General features: G+C 46.4%; 1 protein-coding gene across 2 annotated transcripts in view; it reads left to right on the plus strand.

Moving 5' to 3' along the window:
- LOC144179257 (uncharacterized) overlaps nucleotides 1–27,322 on the plus strand; it is a 40,853-nt gene extending 13,531 nt beyond the window's left edge. For both annotated transcript variants that reach the window (XM_077707546.1, XM_077707554.1), the window contains exons 4-6: nucleotides 5,539–5,747; nucleotides 10,491–10,651; nucleotides 17,169–27,322. In XM_077707546.1, the coding sequence (XP_077563672.1) occupies nucleotides 5,539–5,747; nucleotides 10,491–10,631 (350 nt within the window). In that variant the 3' untranslated portion in view covers nucleotides 10,632–10,651; nucleotides 17,169–27,322. The remainder of the gene's footprint in view (nucleotides 1–5,538; nucleotides 5,748–10,490; nucleotides 10,652–17,168) is intronic.
- The last annotated feature ends 60 nt before the right edge of the window (nucleotides 27,323–27,382 follow it).

The raw sequence follows: 27,382 nt of genomic DNA on the forward strand, positions 1-27,382 counted from the left end.
TATAATAGTCTGTGCTGTTGGGACTTTAATAATACCTTGGACATAACTTTGAAGTCCTGAACTTCAGCATCGTTGGATTCGAAGAAACATTTGCTGAACTCACTGTGAATAGTGAACCCATTCTTGCAAGACTACACGTGCTTCCTTTCGATATATTGCATTGCAGCCAATTTTGCATTGCAGCCAAGCACTACCGCCCTTATAGATGGTGACCTGCCCACGCGGGCCGATGCCACGTGCCGAATTTGTTATTGCTTGTTTGTTCTTTTTAGTTCTTTCCGACGCCACTGCACCGGCTGGCGCTGCTTTTAATCCACACTTCTGTTCTGTATACGCGTTTTCTCGGCCTGCCATTGTTGTTGTTTCGTCTTTCTCTCAGACCGTTGAGATCCGCTTTTGCCGATTCACACTGGGGGTAGTGCACGCCTTCTGTGGGATCGGCGGTGTGCTGAAATAAGAATTTTTTAACGCGAAATTGTTACACGGACAGGCTGGCAACAGCACACACCCAGCCAGCATCCACAGAATGCGCACCCACCCGTATATCGTCTGCAAAAAAGTGTCCACAGCTGCTAACCCTTTGCGAGCATGTTCAATGTCATTTGACAGCACACGTACATCCGCAATGATAAAATTAAAAACAATTGCGTTTTTTTTTTTATATATATATATAGTATGGAACAGGCAACAGCTGCTAACCCTTTGCTAACGCGTTCCATATGTGACAGCACATGTACATCCGCAATGATGAAATAAAAAACATGATTGTGTTTTTTTCCATAGTATGGAACGGACAAAAATGAACAAAGGGCACTCTTTGCGTCCACTGTTTCATATAGTTCGCCAAAATATAAAGAAAACCTGGAAGAAGCACTTCCTGTTCTCATACGGCACATAGCACGACTATAACAAAAGAGAAAAAGCTAGCGTGCTTCAGAAATGTCCCGCGCAGTCTTAGTTCGTTGACAGCTTTTGAGGCAGTGTAGCAGCACCATGAACAGTTATTCTTGAAAAAGTGGCTGCAGTGAGTCTGATGCCAAGGTTGTAGGTTATAGTCGACTTAGGGTGGAGGGGGCGAGAAAACTAACCAGAAGAAACGCATTCGCAAAAGAATACGCTGAAGGATCCTGCAATATTTTTACCCTGTACTTTCAGGGGAGATATCGTACGTGATGTTATTTGTTGCGCACTGCTGAGAAAGCCCGGCACGCGCACGGAAAATTCAGTTTGTTTTCACCAGGTTCCGATCGCTTCGGTACGGGAGCAGTCGCTCAAAAAGATATCCCGAAGATAACTGGTTCTCACAGCAAGCATTGAACTCGGACGGCTGCCATTTGTTGGGTTCGTAAGCCACCCCGACGCAGCTCCTACAAACGTGGCTCTTCAGTTAGGGGGAAAACACGGCAGCCGCTGAAAATGTTGCCGTTGATTAGTGCTCCCTTCGCTGGAAATGTATGTTTTCCCACAGGAGTGCGGGTGCTTCCACGCACAGAATGGCTTTGTTGGGGTGTTTATACAAATTCCAACATTCCCTGTGAACTTTTGCACGTGCATAGATGAGCATCGGGTCAAAAAAAGCACCTCGACACAAAGCAAAACTTTACAAAGTTTTTGCAGGTTATAAAGAATGTTAGTCGACCAGGTGCATACGATAGCACTGTGGTTTACTTGTGTGCGTTGACTGGCGTTTGCATAGCTGAGGTACACTTCTAGATTTAACCGTGAATTCTAGTTGCTGACCGGTATTATAGGTTGTGAGCGGTACAATTGGTATTGACTGGTACGGCCGCTACGTTTTACGCGAGCAGTCACCGGTCCCGCCGTGAGCTAAGTGAAGCTGGCGAGTTTGAGGATTAAACTTCGCCCCACCTGTCAGAGCGAGCCTTCCCTACACGGCAGCTTTTTGGAACGCTCGCTCCCATTGTCGCCGGCAGCGATGGGCAGGTCGCTATCTATAAAGCCGGTTGTGGGTAAAAGTCTGCTGGCGTGGTGCCTGGCTGTTTTGCTATTTGGCTTTTGCTTGAGGTGGGAGGGGGAGCGTGTGACCGTTTTACTGGGCTAGTGCTGCTGATTGAGAGAGGCATTGCAGTCGTAGAAAGTTGTACGTCTTGCCTCTGTCACCATGTACACGATCAGGCCACAACTTCCGCTTTAAGAGCAACAACAGAAGTTTTGTTTGGCACTCATTGGGGGTCAGGTTGGTTGTATCTAATCTGTGGGATGAACTGGTCTTGGACAGTTTTTTTTTGCTTTCCAACCAATTTCGACGAAACTTCATGTGCGTGTTTAGTATTTTTAGGTGATTTCAAACATACAATTAGTTTTAATGTGAAATAATTAGTTTCTGAGCTAATTAAGGAACTTTCTTGATTGTTCTTGAGAACAATAGGGAAAAAACTATTCAACAAAAAATTACCAGCAAGACATGAATACATACCAGAAGTTGTGGAGAATGAAATGTGGGAAGCAGTTTTTTTGTTTCACAATCACATACAAGTTTTACATCAATTCTAATTGCTAGGTTTGAAGTACTTTTGCTAACCAAATAAACAACTACTGAAACAAAAAATGCAAAATCTGCTTCCCTTATTGGATGGATTAAGCATTCAGCTTCACAGTGCAAAAGAAATTATCTGCCTAGCCGCACTACATGCTGGGATGTACCTCTCGAGAATTTCCTATCACTGCGATACCACTCGTGGCGAAATGGGAAATTATGAAAAAAAAAAAATCATGTTTTCGTTTAAATCGGGCCTCTATGGCTTTTTTAAGTGCCTGGTACTGTTCCAAGTACGGAATTTTTTTGAGAAAAGCTGTGCAAATCAAGAGAAAAGGGATACCTAAACAAATGCTTTTTTTGGGCAATTTTTCAGTCCCAAGACCCGCAGTAGGTCCGTAGACCAAGGGACGTAGTAGGAGCAATAAATGGGAACTGCAGGGCTTCGAGCAGTCTAAACGTCACAAATGCCAATTGAGAGGGTCGAAAAGCGAGGAAGCAGTGACTGCAAGCCAGAAGAAAAAGCCCTGCGCTCCCTGTTACCTCCCATGCAGACACGTTTCAAATTGAAGGGTTGGAAGCCACGAACGGTGGCTGGCAGATGGGCTTCCTACCGGTCTACAAGGCCAGGAACTGTGGGGCCTTACCGGTACCAGGATAGCACTAGTAGACTTTGCACTACCCATTCCCTTCTCTTATACTATGCCTTCTGTTAAAGGCAAACCCCCTTCCAAAACATGATTGGTCCCTACAAAGCGGCTGAAGTTTAATTTCGTCCACTGCTGCTAATCACTTTCCCTAAACCTGATATGTAACTATGTACTTTTGTTTTTTGGTAGCAGAATTTGTTGGAAGGCAAAACCCTGTTGCTTCAGATTCCGTGTTCCTAATCTCAAAGTTTCTCGAAGGCATCATTAGTGAGTGGTATAAAGCTCAGAATAGTTCAGAACCGGGGAAGTTGTATAAGTTGCTAATGAACAGCGAGCCACAAACCTCCTCATTCAAACCGACAGGGTCAATCTGAGCATCAGAGTCACACCCCATTGCAGCCTGAACAGCTCGGAGTGTGGTCTTGAGGCAGAGATCTCATGGATGGAACAGGAGCCAATCTGCTGGAAGGGGACTGCAAGTGAAAGGCGCGACTGCAGTGGGGCACCTCACTCTGCGTAAAAACAACGCAGAAATCCCTACTAAATGCCTCGTCATAAATTTTGACGGCTCCACACTCTCTGAGTACATCAATGCAGGCTTGATCGTCCGCTGTTCTGTCTGAGCCCATATCCTAAACTCGTGCCGTTGTTTCAAGCGCCAGCGGTTCAGGCACAGCATGAGCCCCTGCCATGGCTGACTAACCTTTTGAAGGCTTTCGCCATGAAAAAACAGCCTGCATACCACAACATAGCACTCAGCACTTACTCGCACCTCAACTCGATTGGCTCTGCACTTCTGTTCCTAGTATTTCTAGAACGGGATGCGGGCACAAACGCCTGTGCTAGGGACCGTTTCCTACCGACATCAAGTATCCAGGGGAAGGTCCAGACAGTTCTGTTTCTGGAAACACCACAAGTTAGTAGGGGATGTAACACTTGCTATATCTTTAATTTTTTCATTTAATTTTGGGAGATTAGATTTTTTATCATTAAAGGTTGCTATTCCTTCTAAAGTAATGAAATTAATACGTAGCTCCAAGAATTGATGATGCCCCAACTAGATGAAGAGAGAAAATTGCTGTCAGCAGATGGCCCATAGTGTGATAGATTAGATTATAGTGGTGAATATACAGTTCATCCTGTACCATTTGATTTTGTACATTTTCTTAAAAATATTCCCATTTTATAAAAAATAAAAAAATGGGTAAAAACAAAAGTGCCTTAAAATTTAATGAGCTTTTATTATAAGGGCTTAACCTAACTAACTATATATATATATATATATATAAATAATTAGTATGCTTCCTAAATGCAAAACGTCCTGGAATATTTTTTGGACAATGTTCAGAAATTTGTGGAGCAAACCATAGATTTATACCAATTTCCCTTGAAATTGTACAAATGAAAAATTTCATTAAATTTATTTCTAAGGGTATCCAACCCTAGTTTAGAATAGAATTAACATTCTTACTTTTTAAAATTCTGAAAATAAATTTCACCTTATTCTTTATTATAAAATGCATTTTTTTAAATTAAATTACTTAAAAGAACTTTTTGTATAACCCCCAGCAAGAACCAAGTGGAAGATATTTGCAGAAACCTCGGGGACCTTTGCACCCAACTCTTGGTGGCATACAGTCCCAACGTCGCTGAAAAGTCCACTGCACGGGCCTCCCATGTCAGATGTAACCCAAAAGGTTTGAATGTTGACTCACATGTGCATACAAACACAAATATGCTTGATACGAAACATCGAGGTGCGTGTGTATTACAAGCTTAGAGCGTGTTGTAATAGGCGCAGGCATACCCTAGGATGTTTCTGAGGATGTTTCTTGGACCAGGTGAAAACACGCTGCTTTCGCCTGGTGGCTCTCAGCATTCAAAGTGCCCTTTAAACATTTGTGCTAGAAACTAGGAGAGTGAGAAGCATCAGTGTGCAGCAAGGCAGTGCTGGCCACTGTGTTGTGTCTGCAAAACCACAGGGGCTTGGCAATGTTAGTGATTTTCATGAATCCGATAGTTCACAAAATCGCTTTTGAGCTGCCTCACGTTGAGAGTTTTAAGAAACAGTAACTCGAAAAAAATTACAGTACACATAATAAGCCGTTCGTGGAAGTTGTAAATGCGAAAGTATTAGTGTCCAATTGAACGCCGTTGAGTACTCCTGCCAGTTTGGTGCTGCGAGTAAATCTGGCTGCTGCGCTGCTGTGCAAGGTCAGCGGGGCACGTGCTTGATGTGCCACCGAACAGTGCATTCACAGCCACAACTGCAACTCTCCAGTGTCCTTGGACATTTGCGGCTCTCCGATTCTCTCGTTTATTTGCCTTGGCCCCTTGCGTGTTTGTCAGCGGCTGCATCGGTGTTTGGCCGTCGTCTTCCTCCCTGCCCAGACTTCCTGCTGAGACATGCTGACTTGGACCAGGACCGGCCACCAAGACACCAGCCGCTGCCTCTCGCTTGTTGTGACATGCCTCGTGGAGACTTCTCGCACGCTGCCTTAGACCAAGACGACCCTTCAAGACATTGCCCAGTGCCTGGCTCCAAACCGGTGCCCCCTGCTTACTGTGATACACTTCGGCCAAAAAGGCAGATGAAATGGGTACGGACGTTTTGCTCTGCACAGGCGCCGTTTAATTGAAGAGTCCCAATGCTTCTTGTGCGGGATGTCTGTTGAGTGTCATTTTGGGCAACGTAGTTTGCTTTCAGCGTGAAGTGAGGCGTATATGAGCATCGAGTGGGAACGGCGACCAGCATTACATATAAATGCTTCAGACAATTTATTCTTTCTACGTGCCTGTACCATCTTATGCTTGCACGGCGAAAAGAACCACTTAACGCTGTTTCCAAAGCTTAGCATCGGCACTTGGATAAGGCCTAGCGCATGCAGTCGAGTGTGTCGAGACGGAGGCTAAGCAGAGCAAATGAAGTGAAAATGTGATTAGGAGCAATTACTAACCAGCTATGAAAATCGGTTGTGGCCAGCAGAGTGAGGCAAGGGCCTTTCAAACACATCATGCTGAGGTATGTTTACCGGAAACCCGTTCATCAAACAATTCGGATCGCTGCCAACGTTCCCCAAGGCTGCTTGTGCATTGTTTTGCTGATTGCATTCTGGTCAGTAAAACAGGTGACACAAAATAACTTGACAAAGAGCAGCTGTGAAACTGAAAGTGGGACCAGTTGGAGGATGCCCGACCAGTGGCAGATTGCACTTTATTTAAAGGAGCCATGAAGAGAAAATACAACTTTGTTTAATTTGAAAGAACTAGAATTCAGTATCTCACTCAGCTCCATTACAGCCCCAAAAGATGTTTTTTTAACGAAAAAAAGCAAGAAGTATTTAAAAACTTTCAAATTTTGCGCCACAGTGACGTGTAATGAGCAAGAATGACGTCATACGGGCCAACAATATAACATAATTTTCAGTGCGTTAACTGCATGTTAGCATTCAAGCGATGCGGTCAAATGGAACTCGAGGCCCCATTACAGACGTCCAGTCATGTGTCGTCGCGACAGGTCAGTTAGGTGGCCGCCAATCGCACAAACAAGGTTCTGTGACGTCATAGAAAAGTTGCGGGAAATTGGCTAGGGGGTCGCGACTGCTTCACACGTTTTCTTTCATATCTCCGTTATTTGTTCGAAGATTGCGATGATATTGGTATCATTGTAATCGGGACTAAGCAGTCTTTCTAATAAACCCAACTTGTATTTTGTCTTCATGGCTCCTTTAAGGGGACGTGCTCCTCAAAACAACTTTTTTTTAATAATGAAGTGAGGAGGCTGAAATTTGCACAGCTTGTAAAGATTCAGCTCCTCTCACCATATATGCACTCAGATTTTGTATAACTGCTAGGGATGAAATTTTACGCTGAATGGCATGCAGAAAAATGGTGTTTTTGTGTGCACTATTTTTATAGTAAAAATTTTTACTGAAAGTTTGGAAATAGCCTAGGTGGTTCGTTATGAACTGCAGAGTGCACAAATCTACCTGAAAAATCTTTATATCCATTTTCTTCACCAGGAAAATAAATTAACTGGTAGCGTGTCTTGTTTTGCTTTGTATATTTTTTTATGACCGTCAGAAATACCTAGTGAAACAAATTGCATAAATAACAAGATTTGTCCACTCTATGTGTTATAATTAACATCTGTGCAAAATTTCATTGCAATTTAACAATTCTAAGTAGAAAAAATAGTGTGCACAAACTTTGGAAACAGACAATAGCGCCAAACTGAGAAAAGCGCAATTGAAAGTCTATTTCTTTGGCAGATCCTTAAATTCTTGCTCAAACATCATGAAACTTGGTGGGGACGTAGTCTGAAATGTCCACATTGAGGTCCCAGATACCATATACACCCTTTGTCAAAATTTTCTAGGCCAATCCTAAGCCTTCTCGGCCACAGAGAATTCAAAGAATAAGCTTTACCTTTATGTGTGACTAAAATATTTTATGACAGCAAGAAAAATATTTTATCTAGCGTTTCCGCATAAAATGTTTCAACCTCGCTCAGGACGTAAGCTTGTACGTTGAATTTTTTGCGGCCTGCACGTTCCTTTGTGCAGTCCTCCTTTGTGACGGCCTTTGGTCCATAAACTTCTGCTTCACACAGTGCCGTGTATACCTTGCTGTCACCATCACTCAAGAATGTCGTGAACTGCAGGTTGTGCGATACCGTCATTTGCCAGATGCGCAGTGCTGCCTCCATCTCCATGGCATAGGATGAGCAGTCGACTTTTTTTTTTTTTTCGTACATAGGGGCATGAAAGGCTTGCCAAACTTCCTCCTCATGCTCATCAAGCTTTTGGTGGTGGCTGCAACCTTGACAGTAGGCTGACAGCACCTCAAAATCTAGGCAGAGGCCAGTGTCGAGAGAAAGGGCAATGCCAACACCATTGTGGCTCTTGTGTGCTCACTTCTGCCGAGTCCTGTCAAACATCACACCGATGTCAGCCTGACCGGCTTGCAACGCAGTTACTTGCCTTGCTACGGGAAGGTTGTCAGAGACGGCTTTTGTGGCTGTGGCACGAAATTTCTTGGTAATGTTGCGGAATGTTTTGGGGTTAGCGGTTTCAGTAGGCCAACAATGGCACAAAACCTGCACAGCTGATTGTGTTCAATTCCAGCCGCGCGTGCAGCGAGTGCCACTTTCACAGTGATGGCGAAACTATTACGGGGACTTCCACTGCAGAGTTCCAGGCCGTGGCCCCCACTGGCGATGGCGGCAGCGCGAGACGACGAGTTAACAGCAGAAATCACTCCCGCAAGGCGCCCCCCCCCCCCCCCTTCCCGTTTTTGCACTTGAGTTCCAGTACCGATACAACTCCCTTCCACTTGTTCGCGACCTCAACTACTACAAGTTTACACTTCCCGCACGGCGCCGCTCGCAAGTTCAGTCAGAGCATCAACTTCACAGATAACTGCACTTGCACCGCTCCCGTTGTTGGCTATCTCCCCACCTTGAAAGGACGCCAGCTTCTTCTCCGACGTGCTTGCAAAGCCGATAGCATTGCTGATAAAATCTGCCCCGCCTGGTTGAGCCGCGCTCACAATGCTTGAAGGCATGCCACCATTAGGTCTCGCTATGCCAGTCGTGCCTCTGTAGGCCGGGGTCGTCACAATCCTGCGCTGCTTGCGCTTTCTCTTGTACAGGCGTGAAGTCGTGGACTTTCAAAGTCATTATTCTCCTCTCAGTTCGTGATAAAAAAACTCACGATAAGGAAATGTAAAAGACCGCTCTAGGCAGATGCTATGGGCAAAGTGTAGCGAACGAAACATTGCACACGGTTCACAAGCAGTGGCAGCCAATGGCGGTCCCGATTTCACGTCACTTGATTTAAATGCCCAGTGGGAGCTCTCAAAACAGGTGGGAAGAAATATTTTTCCTTTAATTATTTAATGTGGAGTAACGAAGCTCACGAGTGGCTCGATCAAGAGAAGAAGGCTTGGTCTACCCCTCTCAAGCGGCCGAAATGGCGGTTGGCCAGGCTGCCGTGTGGCAAGAACTCTCAAAGATGGCCAACATTCGGCTTGATTTCTCATTTTCTTGGGTCGCCGCAAGTCATTCACTGGAGCAGTTGCTGCCCTCATTGGACTGCAAAGTAGATACCATTTCAGGTGTCTGGTGCAATAGGTTAGGGCATTGTCTTTCCTTTCCTCGCTGGTTGTTTGGCATGCGCATCTAAACCGTGCTCTTGTGAGTGCACTGAAAGTGAAATTTCCAGGGAGTCGAAATGAATCTTTCGCTTTCCACCCGGGTGGCGCGTTTCAGCCTGGGTGTAGCTTCGGTGCAGTGGACCGTAAGAATTTTTAAACCGGACCAGACTTTCTCTGCTGCTGCTGAGGGCTTTCCCGCAACGCGCCGGTGCCGTGCAGCCAAATGGCAAGAAAAAGATGCTATGCTATTTGGGTAGCGACTTTTCCCCCCTTGGTGACTCCACCCTTGTGCTTCTCTTTTTGCTTCCGGATAACGTAGTGGCACTCCAGCTGCCCTAGTCATCCCTCTATGCAAATACGGCAACAGCCGTGCCACCACACACTTCTTTATCGTCACTCCGCCAATCGACCATTCAAAGCCCAAAATGTCAGCACGCTTGCCTTTTGAAACAAGCTTGCGAGCTTGACACATGGGATCGTCTACTTTGTTACCAAGTATGATTTTCGTCCTCACACAAGTCAATTATAGATGCCGTGGGCTGCGTCAAAATGGGAAAAATCCCGGGCCATCTCCACTAAGTGAAACCTGGGGAGGGGTGAAGCATGCAGTGTATGCTTGGCGCCTTGGCGTTTTTGCCAATGGAGATGAAACCATTGGGGGGTAGAGGTATACAGCTTTGCTGTAAAGGTCTCTCTGGAGCAGGAAGCTCTCTGGCATGAGGCGTAAACGAGTGTCCTGGTGTATTTTGAGTACGCGTTACGAAGTGCTCCAGCGCAAGGCGTAAACGAGTGCTCCAGTGCTTATTTAGTATGTGTTACGTTCCAGCGCGAGGCGTAGACAAGTTTCCCGGTGTTTTAGTGCCGTAACTACATGAGATGATTGCGACGACGATGACGACGACAGGAGACGCGAACAGCCCCAGCCCCTAAGGGGCTTTGCCCCTGAACATTTGCTCTCGATTGTTCACTAGAATTCAGACTGATCATCAGTCACTGTGTGGTTAGCACCTAACGCTTCTAGTTACTGGATCCACGTGACGTTTTGCACGGTGTCCACACAGGGGCAACGACCAAATGGCATAAATGCGAGTGGTTCACAGTGGCGGCCGTGATCACAACACCGATTGGCCCAGTGCTGCAACTGCTCATCCGGCAGTGCCATTACCCGTATGGTGTGCCTCTTGCAGCTGGAGCCGCAGCAGCAGCCAGAGGCAGGGTTGGAGCCGGCCTATGCCAAGCAGCGGTGGCCCAGCCACTACGGCAGCTGGAAAAAGGTGCTGCGGCAGCGCTGGGCGCTTAGGCCGCTGCCCTGCAGTGCCGGCCCCTGATGCTGGCCTCTGCTCCCAGGGTGAGTGTGTCTCGCACCTCCCTCGTTCGGGCCCCTGGCTGCCACCGAAAGGCTGCCACAGGGCCATACCACATTCTCTGCTCACGTGCGTGACATTGTATAAAGGGAACCTCTCTGTGTGACTGGCACCATTGTGGGCCCATGTGGGGAGTAAACATGAGTCGCCTCTTTTTTTTATCATTTTTATGTGTCAATAAATCAAAAATCCTAAATTCCACACATGCATGCCGAAGTTAAGACGCCTACAGGCCCTCTGATGTGTAGGCAAAAGTGGAGAGCAGTGAAGCACAGGGGGGCATAAAAATGAGTGCTTGTTGGCTTCAAATCCTCGTCACCGCTGGTGACATGGAGGTAGATCAATGCAGGGTGTCGAACTGGAATTTTTGGGGGGTCGATTCGGGTTCACGTTCAAGCCTCTCAAGTTCGGTTCCGAGTTTGGTTCCCGAGCACCATTTCGTTCCGGTTCGAAACGGTTCAGACGGGTTCAAACGGGTTTGGAAAAAAAAAAACAGGTGTTTTTTTTTTTTTTTTTTTTTTTTTTTCCCAGTGCTGCATTTTTGTTTCTTTGTCAGGTCAGTATTGAAACAAATTCATAATGTAAGTTTTTTTTTTTTCTTTTGTAAATGTGGACTTGGCCAACTTGAGTGTACCATCCTCTGCAAAATGTTTTCGGTAGGAGGCCCATGCTTACACCACTAACTGATACAAAATAAAAGGCTCGCAGGCACACCGAAGGCTGCCTACATGTTTGTGAGTGTGAAAGCACTACTTGTTATGGCTGCAAGTTTATATTAAATACTTTTATTTTAGTTCGACAATACAATTAAGTTTAGTGTTATTCTTGGCTCATAAACCCGAAGTTTCATAGAACGCAGTAGCTTTCTTGAGTAAAAAACTCAAAGAAGGTTGCACTTGCGCGCAACACTTGAATGGCGGAGCTGTTTTAGGTGAGCATTGACAGACTCATAGTTCACTTTCAGCGTCATTGTTTGTTTGCATAGTTGCAGTGCTAGTAATTGTCGTCATATGCATTGAAGAGGTCGTCATTTTCTTTGCGGCGAGTGGTGGATGCAAAGTCATCCTCAGAATTGTAGACTTCCACCAGCTCAACTGCCGAAGCTTGCGCTAAGTCACGCAGGGCTTGAACTATACCGAAACTGGCATCACCACACATTTGTAGAAGTTTGGAATTGTTTATTTGCATCTTTCGTCGTTTTTTTGCACTGGGCTAGTAGTAGTCATCGTCATATGCATCGATATCATCGCGTTCCTCATGCCAAGCATTACATTCATGGTAGCGCTTGACAACAGCCACAGAGGATTTCTTTCTTTCCTTCTTTGCTAAAGCCACTGCGCGAGCCAGGGACTCGGCAGTCGCCGTGAGGCACACGCTCACGAGTACTCGGGCATTTTCTTGGTATTCTTTCCTGCAACGCTGAACTTTCGGCTTGTACAACAGCTCCGCTGTTAAAATAACAATCGCTTTACGAAGCCGCCGCAGTGCCACCTTGTGCTCCACGCCTATCGCCGATCAGTGATGGGCCACACCTCGTCTCCAAATAATGCATCCTTGGGCAGCCTCTTTGGCGGGCAGACAACTTTTTTGGACAGCACAGAGCCTGCCCGTCCGTCATCTTGTTTGGTTCTATCAAATATCTCCACACACGCGCCATGCACACGCACGCGCACACTTAAACACATGCACACATGGGCACACGCACACACAACAAGTGCACTCACGCATGCACGCATACTTATTTTTGGTTGGTCTGCTATGCTTTTCACGTGCCTATAGTTTCAACGGCATTTTATTAAAGTGAGGCTGTAGTGTTCTCACTGATGGTGTTCGTGATGTGAATACGCCCTGCAGGAAAGCCAACTTTCCCTGACGGTGATGGTGATTGTGGGTGAAGTGTAGCAAAATTAAGACGCTTCCCTGCGGAGCTTGGTGACAGCTTTGTTATGCCCGTCCGCTAAAGGTCGATGTGCAGCAGAGGGAGGAGGGGACGGAGGCGTGCGACAGTGCGACGCAGATGGGCCCTTATTTCATGTTGCGAGGTGAACATCGACAGCCATTAACCCACAGGCCGACGTAGGATGAGAATTGCATTGCTCTGCGTGCCGTAAGGCGTTAGGCCTAACTTCCCATTTTGAGGTTTAGGATGTTAGGCCTAACGTCACGTCTTCGTGTTTAACACCTCAAACCGGCATCCACTCTAAAAATTGCTCAAAGAACGCCAAGCAGCAGGTACCGATTCACGCCGTACACTCCAAACTCAAACGTTAGGCCTACGGAATGCACACCCGAGAGTTGCTGTGGGTGTTCTAGAAAAGTGGTGCGTACCTCCAGAGTAGCCCATACACGCAGTGTGGGATTGACCAACCGAAGAATCCATTGCGAGAAAACTTCACGTTCAGAAATGGTCGTCGTAAGCTGGAGGGTTGCATGATTCTTTAGGCTGTGGCTAGCGTTCCGTCCAGACAGAACGATATACAAGTGCTAAAGTTACGTCCAGACGGAACGGAGCGCTGCGGGTTATCCTTCCGTCCAGACGGAATACAACTGAGAGCTTAGCGTTCCGCCCAGACGGAGCCGGCGTGAAATTTGTACAGTTCCGTCCAGACGAAAGCAAAACCGGCTGATTAGACGCCATGTTCTGCCTTTGGATTTGGTGTAGAGGTTGCGCCTCAGTTAATTGCACTAGTGTACCAGGTTTGATTCCCCCCGGACTTGATTTCTTTTTTTTTTTTTTTCGTGGTTGTGCCAGAGTTTTGTAACACCGTTTTGCAACGGCCAATCATCTGTAATCATTGAGAGTGGTTATTAATCAAATGTGACTTGGCTACTCAAAAAGCGGAAGCGGTTTGACCGGTTGGGTAAAAAATCAACAAAACTCAAGAAAGGCAATCTGACTATTTTTTTCAGTCTTGCAGATAAAATTTTCGCCTTGTGTAATCTGTGCATGTGAGCATTTTACAGTTGAACCCCTTCATAAGAGACACGTACCGGGGAGCAGTTTCTGTCTTGTATACGAGATGTCTCTTATAAGCAGGGAACCATGTTTTCACTTACTAATCAGACCCTAGTTCAATGTGGGCACCGTATGACTAAATAAGCTCAAAAGAATGCTACAGCATGTTTCAAAAGATTCATTCCAATTTATGTTGGCCCCCAGAATTTATGAAACAGTTCTGAATCCTTGTTTGCTTCATGACTGTATTTACACTGTTTTTTACAACCGATTCTGCAAGCTTTCTCTTCTTTCACTGTTTGTGGAAGATGAGTCGTAGACGTTGAGTTCACTATCCTGATGAATAGCCAGAGCACACAGCTTCTTCCACTGTGTGCTCAGGCTATTCATTATGCTTGCAGGACTCAACATCTGCGATGCTTCTTGATTGGTAGCTACACGAGTGGGAGAGCCCGCATGTGCAGTCGCGCTCTAATGGATGGCAGTAAGCTTCAACCACTTGTGTGAGTTGCATTCCCATTGGCAGGGCTTCTCATCATCATTTCACAGCTGACTGAACCACTGTGTTTGCTGAAGTTATAATAAATAGAGACTGCAGGCGTCTGTCGTCCACCTGTGTTTTCACAATAGAAGCAACTGCAATTAGCGACTGGTGGCACTGCATCTGAAGTTAGAATGTCTGCTACTAGCGAGATTATTGATTAAAGTTCAAGGATGAACTTGTCCCTTATAACCAACTGTCTTCTACATCTGATGTCTGTTATAAAAGAGGTCAATTTAATGGGAAACATAGGGCAGCCAACCATGTGGGTGAATAGTGTCTCGTATACCCATTTGTCTCTTACATCCATGTCTCTTATAACGAGGTTCAACTGTACTGCCTTTTTTTGCATGTGTGTGCATGTTCGTGTACGTGTGTGCGTGCGTGTGCGCGCTGTTTATGACTTTTGACGCATTTGTGTCCTTCACTGTTCAAGGATAATCCACACCTGCCATCTAAGAGCCCAATTATTGCAAAAAAAAAGGGGGGTCCTGTCATCCCAGCTTGTCCGTATCACTAGCTGCTGGTACCTAACCCCCTGCACCTTCAGAGCTGTCCGTACCCTATGAGCACCCTACATATGTAACTTTGTGCCGACTTGCATGCCGCTAGGAACTGGTCCCCATTGTGAAAGCTGCCAGGGTCAGCCAAACAGGTGGCGCTTGCCGTGCGGTTTCTCATGCTGTCATTTGTAACATTTCCGATTTTCTGACCGTGTCGATGTGGATCATAAAGGCATGCGGCCACATTGTAAACTGCCATACCCACATAATTTAACTTAAAGTTGTGTGCTTTTTAAATGAACCCAATGAAAAGTAAACTCTGTGAGCATTTATCGATGTAATGCAGTCAATTTTTGGCACCTAGGCTGAACATTTTCCGCTTTTTCCGGGCTGTAACTTGATGCAATCAGAACATTGCATGTGAGCAACATTGTAGCATGTCCATATTCATTTTAACCTTCATTTTAATATAAAAGATGTCAGAGTGTTGCCAAGGCTAATGAAGAAGGCATTTCTGCTTACAACCCGTCCACCTTCTCACCACTGTGTAAAAGGAGAGGGACAACTGATTCACGCGAATGCTATGAAAGGTAGCTTTGCATTTGCATCTGGAAATATAAGAGTTGTGACAATATCTAGATAATGATTTTTGTGCAAGCTGCGTAGAGACATACGGTGATATATTGTCACTTTTTTTTTTCACCTTTACCTGTACCAGGTATGTGTGAGATTCCCAGCATATACAAGTATGGATGTGCTGGAACTCTCTTTGTAGGTGCTTTTGTTGTGTCTAACCGCAGCAAAAAAAAAAAGTAAAAGAAAGAAATGAAGTAGGTTGCACTCACCAAAAAGCTTGACAGCCCCTGACGGTTGGTTCAGTTTCTCTGATTTCTTTACGAGGCCTGTGGATTTTCAGTTGCTTGTACTCAGATTTTGCGTGTCTGGCATGCATATATTGAGGCCATGCATGTGCACTCAGTACGCTGACGAGAGCAGTCACTGCAGTCGGTGCGTAGCACAGTTTTACAAATACAGAGACTGAGGCAGCAGTCCTTTTTTTGCTGCACCGACGCTGGAAAACCCACTAGTGGTGCTTTTTCACAGTGCAGTTGTGGGAGGTGTCTGGTGGGTGCGGGGTGCCCATACATTGTGGCATGTACACATATTTCATCGAGATTTAGCGTGGAATCAAACACAAAACAGCGAGCAAATACTTTCACGCCATTGACGAGGCACAGTGGTGTGTCACATCTACAAATATTGGTACTGCACAGAACAGTAGCGCATCATAACAGTTACAGCAGCAGCCAGATGTCTGCGAGAATCTGCACCTTAAAGAGGGCTACAAAGTCTAAAGTTAATGGTTTCCTCTTCCCTTCACTACTTGGCCGGTTTTGCCGTCACTTTTGTCCATGCTGTATAAAGGAAGCTTTACTTCCGCCCCCGCTCCATTCCACGGGCTTCTTCCCACCATGGGGAGAGAACTAGCCTTGTCACATTATCCTCTCTCTCTTTTCTCTTCTGTTTGGCGATGATAGCTGCAAGCAGGAAAGACTGTTCTTGATAGCGCACGGCAATGGTGTCCGTAGGGCTTGTTCACAACTGGTAACTGTTCCGTGTGCTATTAAACATCAGAAGTTGCAGGCCACTGGCTACTGGAAAACTTCTTAATCACATTAAAAACTTCATGAAAAGTCTGTTAAAAATTTGGTTAGGAAACTGAGGGAACGCAGAGTGCCGCAGAGAATGAACGACGGTGATAGCGAAGAGAGCGCGAGGAGGAAAGTGGAAGAGGAAAAGTGTAGCGGACGGGGAAGCACAGTGGCTGTCTGCACTGACTGCGGTGAAACACACCGACGTGTCACCCAATCTGTCCTTCCCGGGATCTCCTGATTGGCAAGGCAGTCGCGCCACACTGCACTGGGTTTACACTGTGCTGCACGACGCATTGTCCGCACTTCCAGCCGGGCTACTCGTCATGATACAAAAAAGCGCGCCCGTCTTAAATTTATTGCCCCAATATGTCACAAAATCAAAAACACCTGACAACTTGTCCTAAATTTGGCATGTAGAGGTATCGTAATCAAGAGGGGAGTGTTGTGTGTGTGTGTGTGGACCAACAGTGGACACACAAACATGTTCCTCAATGCTCCCACAAGCTGAATGCAGAGGGCGCGCCCTGGAACTACTTTTTTCCAGCACATTGAGAACAGTTCTGAACACGTGGCAACTTGCAGCGCCGCATGGAGTTGATAAAGTTGGGCGTACGGTCCAGGTCTCAGTTCCAACCTTAGGACGCATGTCATTCTTCTGCAGCAGGACTTCAAGCTCCATTTGCTTGGATTCCAACACGCGTATTCGAAGTGCCAGTTTATGCGGGCAGACGAGTTTCTGCGGTCAGATTAGTTTCTTTTCGGGAGTCTCGTGCTTCTGATTAACCCTTTTGTTCACTGTTCAATGTGTGACTTGTTTTCACTTGTCTTCACTTGTATTTGGTGCAGAGCCAACAGAAGCCGATGGAATCCATAGCCAAGAACAAGCATCTTGGGAGCTGCTGGAGCCGTGGCAGTGCAAGTTGGAAAAGAATGCTTTCTGCTACTGTGCCCCACTCAGTGTGGGAGCTGCTGTTGCATGGCGGACTGCAGTGTATTTTTTGTACCACAGTTGGGATTCTTCAGTCAGTACTGCATCTTTTTTTTTTCTTCATTGTATTCAATGAATTATGTTTATGTGAAGCGGCCATCTTAATTCACAGTCTCTGTGTTGCCTCATTGGAAACAAAAAAAAATTAAAATAAAATGCTTGTTGTTTTGGGGGGTCTAGGAATAAGGATGAGGCTTTTTTCTTTTTTAATTGATAGAACATCTTCAGATTTAATCATGCTGGGAGCACCTTTCCTGAGCCATAGTGCGCTTGTCCTGTCACATTTTTCAGTGGTTCAGAACTGTTGTGGAACTCCCAAAGCGATAGACTTGAGGGCCTCTGTTGTTCTCGTCCTTGCCTTGTTCACGTTTTTGAAGCGTTGCAGGAATTCGAAAATAAATTCGATAGGTAAACAGTTACTGGGCAGAAGCTCCAAGAAGGGAAGGAGTGTGGAACGGTTGTCGTGCTATTTTTCATGAGGAACTACTGCACGCTCAATGCTGTGCGGGCAAAAGCGCTGTTACAATCCGCTAGGCCACACTAGTGCGAGTTACAAATCAGAACATCTCTTTCGACTTGCATTACAAGACTGCTCGAGCACTCCTAGGTAAAAAAATTGACTAATTATCTAACCTTGCAGTGCAGGTTTGAATTCAAATTCAGATTTGTGTCACAGTGTCGAGGTGGCTGTGTTTCCGCAGTTGATTCCGTTTATCTTGCTTCCTCGGGTCTCGGGGATCGTGCACTCACCCGTGGATGCTTGTGGTGATGTGGACATCAAGCACGTTTTCAATTGGCCCTCTGTCCAGCTCCTTGCACGCATTCTAGCTCTCTGATCTCCATGTGGCAAACGAGGAATCAATTTTTCCCTCACTTGTCTCGTATGAAGTTCCTCCATCAGAGTCCAATTAACACACACTGCAAGGAATTCAGGGGTACACATTTTAGAAAGGAATACATCTAAACATGGTATGGAAACAAAAGACATGGATTTCTTTCTGTGCCAAGTTTAAGCTTTGCACTTTCCCTGTTCTGCCGTGTAGTACAACCTTGCCCCAAGAGGTCACATTAAAGGGACCCTGCAACACTCTTTGAGCAGTTCAAGTTTAGATTACACTGCCAGAAATACCTGAGCCAAATATTACACATGCACGTGAAGCAGTGAGCGCACAAATCGCTGTGAAAGACACGAAAAAAACCAACCGCGCTCTCTTCAGTTCTCCTCAATATGCACCCCTGGCATGGCCTAAGCGACGTCACTTGGGCCATGGCTGTCCGACCGGCTGTCACTGGTCAACTTCGCGGCTAATTTCTCCCATTTCCGCCGTCGTCAGCACTATGTACGAACCTCTTCTATGCCTGAACCTGTAGGCACAGTTTTGCTGTTTCTTTTGTGTTTTGAGTGCACGCGGAGTTTGAGTGGTGAGCTCAATACTTTCCTTTTAACGGGGCCACTCGACAACAAACGTTTATTGCTTCAAAAACGCCCTATCAGCCCAAGCGCTTGCTTGCGAGCAGGCACCCATGCCTGCTTTTTTGTGGCACCAGACCGGAAATAGGCCCCTCCGTGTTGCGGAGAAGAGGAGAAAACTCCTCGGCCTATGATACAGTGGAATCTCGGTGATACGAATTCGGTTGATACGAATTTCGTTGTGATACGAATTTTCATAATTCCCCGGCCAAAATGCATTGTACGCAATGTAAAAAAATTCGGATGATCCGTTCGCATTTATCACCCGGTGCGGGTGATACGAACACGCGAGCCGCGAGCAGATGACTGCGGCGTGGACGGGAGGCGGGAGTGTTTGTGCGGCCGTGTGGCCTTGGTCGCACGCAGGCACAAAATCATTAAGCGTGAACCGCATGGAGCGTTTTCTGCTCACGAAAACGCGCCGCGCACGCCACAGGCGTGCTGACGCCACCGCGAATACCACCCGCATGCGGCGCGCGGCGCGGTAAGCCGCGGCAACATGGCGGCGTCAACGGCCGCGAAGTAGGGCGGGTGGCTCGACCGACCGCTCCTGACCGCTCTTTAAAGAACAAAAGAAGTTGCTTATGAAGTAAGGGAGCTGATGAGTCCGAAAACGACACTGTAAAGCATCGTCCGCGCGGCTAGGGAAAGCGCCTATCAAATATCCGCCACTGTGGTAAGCCTAAACATCTCCGGCGGAGCCAGCGGGCTGTCTGGAGCGCTTTCAAACTGCCGCCATGAAGAGCGTGCCTCCCCGTTGGCGCAAGTCGGCAGGCTCCTCCCACTGCCGCGCGCGTCATTTTACGAGCGAGGTAAAATCTGACGTGGGGGCGAAATCGTCGACGCGGGCGTCAAAAGAACGCGCGCGCAAACGCCGACGCGCCCGAATGGCATGTGGTTCAGGCTTGAGTTCGTGTGCGCGTGTCGCGTCGGCGATGAGCGCACGTTCTTTTGACGCCCGCGCTGACGATTCAGCCCGGCACCCAGGCGCCAGCCTCTGCCTCGGTTACCGCTAACTGCATTGGGAGGAGCCTCACGACTTGCGCCAATTGGGAGACGCGCGCCTCATTGTGATTGCGGTAATTTCGGAGCGCTAGCAGCAGCTGGCTGGGCCACCTCCGCGGTGGATATTTGGCATAGATGACATTTTATAGTGCTCCTTTCCCGCATGAGCAATTTAATTTGCACATTGAGCTCCGTTTTAACAAAAGGTTAGAAGCTGAAGCTAACCTGCACCTTTTCGCGGCAAGAGCCGACGCCATATTGCCTCCGCCTGTCGCGTGCGCAGCACATTTCCATTTTTTCTCGTTTTCTGATGATACGAATTTTCGGGTGATACGAATATTTTTGCCGCCCCTTGAGATTCGTATGACCGAGATTCCACTGTATATCGAAGGCCACTGAAGAGAACGCCGCAAGCCGCCCTCCTCTCCGGGAGAGAGCGCACAGCTTTCGTCGCGTTGTCCACGATCAAGTTGAGAGGGAACGATTATGCGTGATTTCTCATCGCGCGTAGTTTCGATGATAGTGAACGGATTTTCAAAATTCTTGCAGGAGGAGATTGCTGGGACATTTGATTGATTGTGGGGTTTAACGCGCCGACGCAACGCAGGCGATGAGGCGCGCCGTAGTGGAGGGCTCCGGATTAATTTTGACCACGTGGGGATCTTTATCGTGCGCCGAAATCTCGTACACACGGGCGTTATTGCTTTTCGCATCTATCAGAAAAGCGGCCGCCGCGGCCGGGAATCGAACCCGCGACCTCGTGCTCAGCAGTGCAATGCCTTAGCCACTGAGCCACCGCGGCGGGTGATTGCTGGGACAATAGACTTTACCCCAAAATACATTCGTAGTAGTGGATGGTAAGTGTTGCAGGGTTCCTTTAATATAAAAATTCATCAGGGCATCCAATACATCAACTGTTTCATAACGAAACTTTTCTGCATGAGACATTGTGCTTGTTGAAGGACAGCCAAATTGCAGTTGGCCGTTAAAAGAGGCTTAAGAGGCATTTCTGAGGGGAGAAGACCGTTTGTAAATCTTTACCAGGCTCAAAGTTGCTGCTTTTGAAACCTTTTGAAGTGGTTTCTCACGATAGAGAACAGCGCAGCAGCACGAACCCATCAGCAGATGTCTAAAATGTAAAACTTGCGCTCTCGTTACCTTCGGGCCTCTTCTGTTTAGATGTTAAGAACCCCAGGGAACCTAAATGAGCCCACAGTTGCCCTTTTTTTTGCCTTGTCGAACGAGGGTTTCTTAATACTGTTCCCTCTAAAGTCTGCATACACCTCTGCTGTGGCCGTCCTCCTCCTTCTCATTCTTGTTGTTTACACCATCTTGAAAAAGAATCTGCATTTTCATTCATTTACAACATTACACATTACAAAAGTTCAATATTGCAACATCACAAAAGTAGCCCTGCTGTTCGGCTGTCACCAGAGGCTGTGAAGATCGAGGGTGCGGGAACAGGCGCTCATGCAAAAGCACCAAGTGTGGGGGGGAGAGCGAATGGTGGCCATGTGCTGGCCCTGTCACTTTAGGGCCCCAGCTGAGGAGTCGGTGCCCAGTGCAGTGCCTCTGCTTGCATTAGTGCGAGCGAAGAAAAGTGCTGCTGTGAATAGACGGGACAAAGATTAGGCCTTCGTTTGTACTGTGTGGGCGTAACTGTGTTCTCCCAAAGTGGATGCTATCCACTCACTTATTTGACTGTGCCAAAAGAGTGTGTTGTTAGTGGCCTTCTGCATCATTCCTTGTGCTACCATTGCGTGCACGGGTGGAATGGCTCTCAAGTTTTTATTTTTGGTGTTTAGGAAAGTAGCTTGTAATTACCCCTGGGCTAACTTTGCGCCCATCTTTTCAAAATGGCCGTTTACGAAGGTTGAGAAGGACAGTGGAACAAAAGGGGAGGGGTTGTGAAAGGGCAGTTCTGCTTTGTTTTTTTTTTTTTTTTTTTTTTAACCTTTACTGGCACACTCACTTAACGATCATGTTGGTCACATACCCTGGTGTTCTTGTAGGCTTCCAGCCGAGGTGCATTTGTTGTGGTTAGCGCAAAGCCAGTGTTTCTGCTTGGGGGCATTTGTTTTCGCGGCTCAATATCATTCACGGCACAGTTCATTTGGCACACACATACCGGTAGACCATTTGCCAACTCCCAAAATATTGAACAATCCTGACTGGTAGAGGTATATTTTTATTCTCATTATAACTAGACGCGTATGTTCTCAGGGTTAAATCCACACAACACAAGGTTTCCTCAGGAGTTGTTTTTGAGGCTTCACAAGGCACCCGTGAGTCCGTACATCCTTCCTGCCTTTTGCTGTCCACTTAGCAGAGCCCTCACAAAGTGCGTGTTACTCTGTATCCCAACAGCGAAGCAGTGATGGGAGGAAAGGGAAGAAGTGCAAGATGAAGAAGGGAGGCTGCTTGAAGTTCGGTGGTGGTTCCTTGAGACTAAAGATAGCCGAGAATTCTTGGCCTGGAGGACACTGAGTGTCAAATGACTCCTGTACTACGTCTCATCTCAATTGGTCGCTTGTTGCACTCCAAACATTGCACAGAGAGAGAACTTTTGAATAGAGAGAGTATTTTGCGGCTTAGTGACAGTCCGTGGTCCTCTGCGGGAGTGTGCTCTGTTGCGTGGACGCTTTTTCCAGAGTGTTCTGCTGGCAGTTGTAAGGCAGTAGAAGCCATGCCTGCCTCCACAACTGTCTTCAGTGCTAATGTAGCACCCTTTCCCTTTAAATCCGTGATCTAAAGTTGCTCCTGCAAGGCAGCGATCAGTAACAGAATTGTGTGCAGCTCCGACTCGGTGCGCCACGTTACTCTGGCATATCACCATTATGCAGGAGCTGCCTTTGAAAGAGCAACATTACGAGCATAATCAGTGCCGTTCTTGCTTCACAGACTAGCAGTTCTCTACCGGGATCGCCTAGTGGAAACATATTTAATATGGTGTAGCACAACTTCTGTAGCTTTCACTTTCATCCCTCCCCGGGAAAAAACTTGCATGGTGTGAAAAATATATCACCACTGCAGACAACGGAACATTTTCGTTCAGGTGGGCGAATGTGCGAGCAAGTGCCATCACAGAACTTGGCGGGTAAAAGAGAAAGGTGTAGGAGTGTGCAAATATTGAAAATTTTGAATACGAATCGAATATGGATACGGCAAAAAACTGTCTTCGAATGCCAAAACCAGAAGCAACAACAGTTGTTATTACTCTTTTTAGTAATTATTTATCTAACTCGAGAAGTACTGCCCTAATCATTAAAGTGTCAATGAGGCACTTGTAGGTACCCACGAGACGCATAAAACTGCAGTATTTTCAGCTACGAACTAATTGCGTACTCATTTATTCTGACTGAAAAAGAAACCCCACAAAATATGAAAAATGCCCTGCGACGGCACTCCTGCCCACATCATAAACCGCGTTATCAACACCTTGCTTGCAGCAGGTGTGCTAAAGGATAAACCTTGGTTGCTTTTCTTTTATTTCAGTGTGGCAGCGGGCCACACTTTGCTTGCGCAAGTGTGTTATCATGGTTGCCCTCTTATGATAAGCAACGAGGGTAATATCGATCTGTTGGCCGGCCGGTACTCGATTCTAACGCGCATATGCAATTCTGGGGTGCATTTTCCCGGGGAAAAAATGTGCACGTTAAAATTCGGCAATTACGCACATTCCTCGACGTACTCGCGCATCGACGTAGCTGAATGCGGGTGGAAGTGTGTTCTCCGGCGTACAGTAAGTGCATTGGTACGGGTATTTTGTGCCGAAGCCTGTACAAACTATAATAGATCTAATCTGTGCGAGCATATTCACGCATTGCCCCTGCACTCACCGCACGCTGAAGCCAGTTCCACCCGCCCAAACAAGTGGCCGGCTAGCTGGCCCGTGGAGTAGGCAGGGAGCGCAGAGCACAATGGATTCGCTGTGTGTTCCCATCCACGTTGCAATATAAATAAATAATATCGTTCCTCGCTCAGATGCAATTTAATGGTCAGAAATTAAAGCCAAGGTTTGGTTGAAACGGGTTGGGCGGCATTAGGCTTAGGCCGTACACTGGCCGGTGCAGTGCGGTCCCTGGGTGCTTAACGGCCACTGCCACGGAGTTGCTCGTCCTCGCCATCGTAGAGCGCGACAACACATACTTCTACATGTGCTGAGGTTGATTTGCAAATACGTCAGCAATTACAGACCATGCAGTTAGGCCTTCAGAAAAATGCGTGGCATGCGTGTAACTCGGTGCTTACGCAAATATTTGTCGCATTTCCAGAATATTTGGCCGTTGCCGAATATTTAGGAACTTTCGAATATGCATTTCTTTAATTAAATACACTTCGAATAAGGAAAATACTCGATTCGTACTCGAAATTTCGAAAACTTGCACGCACCTAGAAAGATATAATCTTTCTGCAAAGTTGAGCAACTTACCTAGGTTCTGATGAAGGCACCATGGCACTGTTATCAGGCTTGTCTTCCACTGTCTGGCTGGTACAGTGGGCAGCCTTGAAATGTTGACTAGTCATTAAGCCAAAGTAACGCCTTTGTAACTTGGGAAGCTCGGTTTGTTGTTCAGTGCATGCAACTACACCCAATATGTTTTCTGCACAGAAAGATGGCGCTCAATATTTTAAGTTTGTTTGTTAATTGAAGTGTATGGAGGCATTGCTAGCTAAGGCCACGCAATGCCCAGTTATGTGGTCCCAGTGTTCGCGAGTGTTTAGAGCTCTTTTTTGCTTTTTTTTATACAAGTTTATGTTTGTTGGAATTTTGCTGCAAAGTTTTGCCGTTGTAGGTCACATGCTAAATCTACGCTTTTATAGTTGAAGCTAGAAGAGCAATGGGTTGGGCAAGAAGCATTTCAAAATTTCGACACATTTCTGAAGTAATGTACGGGTTTCCAGATTGTAAAATACTATGCTTACTTCGCCCAATGGCTGCTCCCCGTTTTTTAGGAGGGACATGAGGACAGCTTGCAACTTTGCTTCGCTCAAAAGATAGCCATGACAGAATAACAAATAGATTAAGCTTAACACAAGCTGCACTTAATTAGTAAACTAGGTCATTCAGGATGGCAAAGGAAGGCACTCGAGGCATTGCCACACTCCGCATCGGTGTCGCCAGGGGGCATCGCCAACCGACACGTGCGGATGGGCTGGTGCCGTTAACAGCTAGTGCAACTTTGGCAAAGCGCTATCCTTGTGTGACTTTTGTGACAGAATGACATGACTGCATCACTCACTTCAGTCTGCCTGTGAGCTGTCAGGATCGGAAGCAATGCCAGGAACTTGAGTTGCGCGTTTATTTGTCTCGACGTTGTGAGTTCCCTCACGCCCGAGCTGTCCCATTCGAGCCAAAGGTAAACCCGAGTGTGAGGGTTGCTGTCTGAGGCACGCACAGAACCCATGGCCAGGCTATTAAACTCTGCTAAGGCTACAGTGAAACCCCAATTACGTGTCCCCTGGTTATGCGACAACTGGCTGCTCACAGCGGATCACCGCAATCCAGGCAGACTCCTCATAGAAATAATGCAAGAGTACTAGGGGTCCACTTCATATGACCTTGTATTTCCTGCTGGACTAGCTTCGTTTGCGTACAGTCAGCATACTGGCTTCAAGTTTGTTGTGCGTTCTACCATGTATGTCATGAGAACTTGTGGTATGCCATTGGGCAGAGGGTTGTTAGAAACATGCCCTTTTAAATGCAAATTTCTGTGTAATGGAAACACAGTTTTGCACCAGACAATATTGTAGTAAGTTACGAACTGGCACATCTTTCGAGTAAAGCGAAGCTACATGTTCTCTTCATGGTCTCTTTCCATGGCAGTGGTGGCTTTGAGTAATTGGGTGCTTCTTGATGCACTTTTTCGCGCTGATAACATTCATCTGTTCTAGTGTTACTGCAGAGGCATTATTCGTGTCACACATTTTCAGTTACATACCTATTTTTGTTAAACAGTTGCCTGGTATATACACATTTACATGTATATACGTAATTATACATTACTTAAATAGTGTGTTCATTTTGGAGGGGGCTGCACTAAGCATTTGTTACGAGCCATTTTGGGCTGCCCACGTTATGCATGCCAGTCCAGTGATACAGAAGCTGCATGAAGCTGGTTAAAGTATTGGCCAAGTTATGAAAATTTATTGCACTTACATCGTTGGATCCTTTGCAAGCTTTATTATCAATTCTGCAAGTGTAGGAAAAGTTTTTCTTAGGCAAGGAAGGTGCAAAAGTAGACACTTGACTTGGCTCTCAACGAAGCCATAGTGTGTTTTTTCTGTCCGGGCTTAATTCCGTTTATTAACTAGTTTGGTGCTGTGTGGGAATGAAATTAATGAATTAATGAGCTTTTTTTATGCAGCTGGGACTGAATTCTTATCTTGCTTTGTTGCCTAATGGTACAAATAGGAATGGTGGTATCGGACACCCCGCATCGCCTGTACCGGTTCAATTCTCCGCCAACAGGGAAAGCCTCTTGTGATGAAGGCAAAGGGTGAACAAAATTAGGGGCACTGCATGTAGTGATGCTGTTCGGAAAGTGTGCTGTGAGTGAGCGTGTTTGCACGTGTGTGTTTTTAAAGGTTTTTGGACAGAAACCCAAAGTATCAGTTGTGTTGAGGTTACATTGTTTGCAATTAATGTCAAGGTTGAGGAAAGGACAGCCATGAAGGTATAGAAAAAATATTTCCGTTGGGCCAACGTGCATTGCATTACTTTGTTTGAAATGTTTTTAAGAGAAATGTGTTTTAGATGCAGAATTTACGCTATTTGCTTGCTCGCAGCCGTACTCTTGTGTCCCCACATGCCTGCGAACATTCGCAAGCTCTGTTTCCGTCAAGTAGGCATGTGAAATACAGTGCTTTTGGGGCTCGAGTTTTTTATGTACAGAAAAGGTTGCGGTTAATGGCCTCCAAAGACCTCCAGCAGCTTGCTCTGGAGCTGCCCATGTTTCAGAACAAAGTTTTGTCAATTAAAGACTGCCCAACTCTCCGCCCTGCTGAATTTTCAAATACTGTGAGCCATTAGTAATGACTGAAAACCCAAGTGCGAAAATTTGGCGGCATCTTTCAGTTAATTTGGATTTGCAGTATTTTTTTTAAATGCCAGCTGATGAGCACCTGCCTTATTGTTGTCGCTGTAAAAAGCGAGAAAGGTGAATTTTTGTGCATGTTACCTTTCCTTGGCATGAGCTCTAAACATTCTGACCTGTTGTAAGCTGTAAATTATAGGCAGTTTTGTTGGAGAAGGTTCGCTGCATTCCATTTCACTTCGCGTTTTGTGCAGAAGTGATGCGGCATCTTGTTTTTAATGCCAAAGTTTCACTTCTCTGGGCAGCACCGTCCTGGAGCAAGCTGTGTGCTGACTTCTGATATCATGTGTCGCTGTACACCCACTGTTGAAGTTGTTGTTTGAAAGGAGTCCAGTCTACAGTGGCTGCGAGCCCAAATGTTTTTAAAATTTCTGTGAAGAACTATATTGTCCATACCGGTGCGTGCATATTGAAATAAAAGAAGCTCTTGTTTTCATAATACGGATTGCATGTGTGTTGTTCTCCTTCATCCAGGGTGGTTCATGTGCGGCCCAGAAAT

This window comes from Haemaphysalis longicornis, unplaced genomic scaffold (genome assembly GCF_048455015.1).
Source record: "Haemaphysalis longicornis isolate Haplotype H1 unplaced genomic scaffold, Haemaphysalis longicornis Haplotype H1 scaffold_1, whole genome shotgun sequence".
In the NCBI taxonomy this organism is placed as follows: domain Eukaryota; kingdom Metazoa; phylum Arthropoda; class Arachnida; order Ixodida; family Ixodidae; genus Haemaphysalis; species Haemaphysalis longicornis.